This window comes from Loa loa (assembly GCF_000183805.2).
Source record: "Loa loa unplaced genomic scaffold supercont3.2348, whole genome shotgun sequence".
NCBI lineage: Eukaryota > Metazoa > Nematoda > Chromadorea > Rhabditida > Onchocercidae > Loa > Loa loa.
The window spans coordinates 1-1,376 of record NW_018110527.1 but is presented as its reverse complement, the minus strand read 5'-3'; the positions used below and the strand labels follow the sequence as shown (position 1 = coordinate 1,376).

At 33.4% G+C, this 1,376-nt stretch overlaps 1 protein-coding gene across 1 annotated transcript; it reads right to left on the bottom strand.

Moving 5' to 3' along the window:
• Positions 1–763: 763 nt before the first annotated feature.
• LOAG_19159 (hypothetical protein) lies at positions 764–972 on the bottom strand (the record flags this gene model as incomplete). The annotated part of the gene is made up of 1 exon (XM_020451813.1): positions 764–972. A coding segment is annotated over one exon (209 nt), but the record flags the coding sequence as incomplete, so codon positions are not given.
• Between the last annotated feature and the right edge of the window lie 404 nt (positions 973–1,376).

Sequence of the window (1,376 nt, the reverse complement as noted above, 5' to 3'; positions counted from 1 at the left end):
AGAAGGATTGTTACAATTTCAAGGGAAGTATTATTTTCAATGTCAACAAGTCATAATTGCTGTAAATAACATAGAGGTCAATCATTACGTTTGTGGAATGAAAGAACAAGGTAACACATACATTTATAATTAGCTGAACAAATTTTAGTTTTATGGCTTATTTGTGCATTATATCTTGGAATAGCTGTGGATCTTCCAAAACCGTTTGTTAGTACGTCATTAACGTGTTATACGTATCAAAAGAAAAATGGACGAACAATAAAACGTCTAATGGATGATTGTATGTTTGGCAATGCGTGTTGTTACAGTGCTGAATTCACTGGTAAGTATATTTAATTTTTATTGATTAAGGATACGACAAAATTAATGAAATAGTAATGATGATTGTACTAATAATCGCGACCACATATATTTAAGAGTAATCACTCTCAAAATACATTTAATGGGAATAAGACTAAAAGGTCGCCTTAGGATGATAGGAAGGCTATATGCTATTAAATGGGAATATTGATCCGTTCAATGAATAGATTGAAATGGGAGAGTTGCTACTGAAAATTGATGGAAGTCATTCGCTATATCTTTCATGTGATCTTTAGGGAAAAGATCTTTAGGGCGATCTTTAGGTGATCTTTAACTACAGTAAGAAATTTGAGAAATCGTTGAGTAGTTGGTGAGTAGTTTATTGTACCGGGTTATCATGAGTGGTTCATTGTAGTGGGTTATGGTGAGTAGCTTATTGTAGTAGGTTTTGGTAAGTAGGTTATTATACAGTTTCCGCACTGATATTTAGATGATGTTTTCTTTTCCTGTGATTGGCTAATGATCCACTATAATTGTATTTTTTTCCACAATTCGGTTCTTTGCATTCGTAAATAAACGGTTTGCCGTGCGTTTTCCTGTGTTCTCTATATTCTTTGCGATTGTTCGTGTGAAAAGTACATCTGCGATAAGAACACTCACGAATTTCGTTTTCTGAAAAACTCTTATAATATCGGGCGATCATGAAGAATAGAATAAACAGTATGATTTTTGATAGGAATTAATTTTAAAAAATAGCCGTTTCTGTCACTAATTACTCTTATAATATGTTGAATAGTAAAGAGAATGAAAACAAAACAGATCAGAAAGCCAATGTCAAAATGAGACTATAAATTGGCATCTGTTTTGATGGCAGCATTGAGGATGCCGCGCAATTTCTGATACTTACACACCTTTTCGTGCATTGTATATGCCCGAATTGTGGATGTGCTGCAGTTAGGTCTGAGACGAAAATTTTTAAAATATTGTCTCACTCCGTCAAAAGAAATGGACACTTTGACGAGTTTAGCTTCGTTTCCTGCATGACTTTTCTGAATTGCAATATTTATTGAATTTTG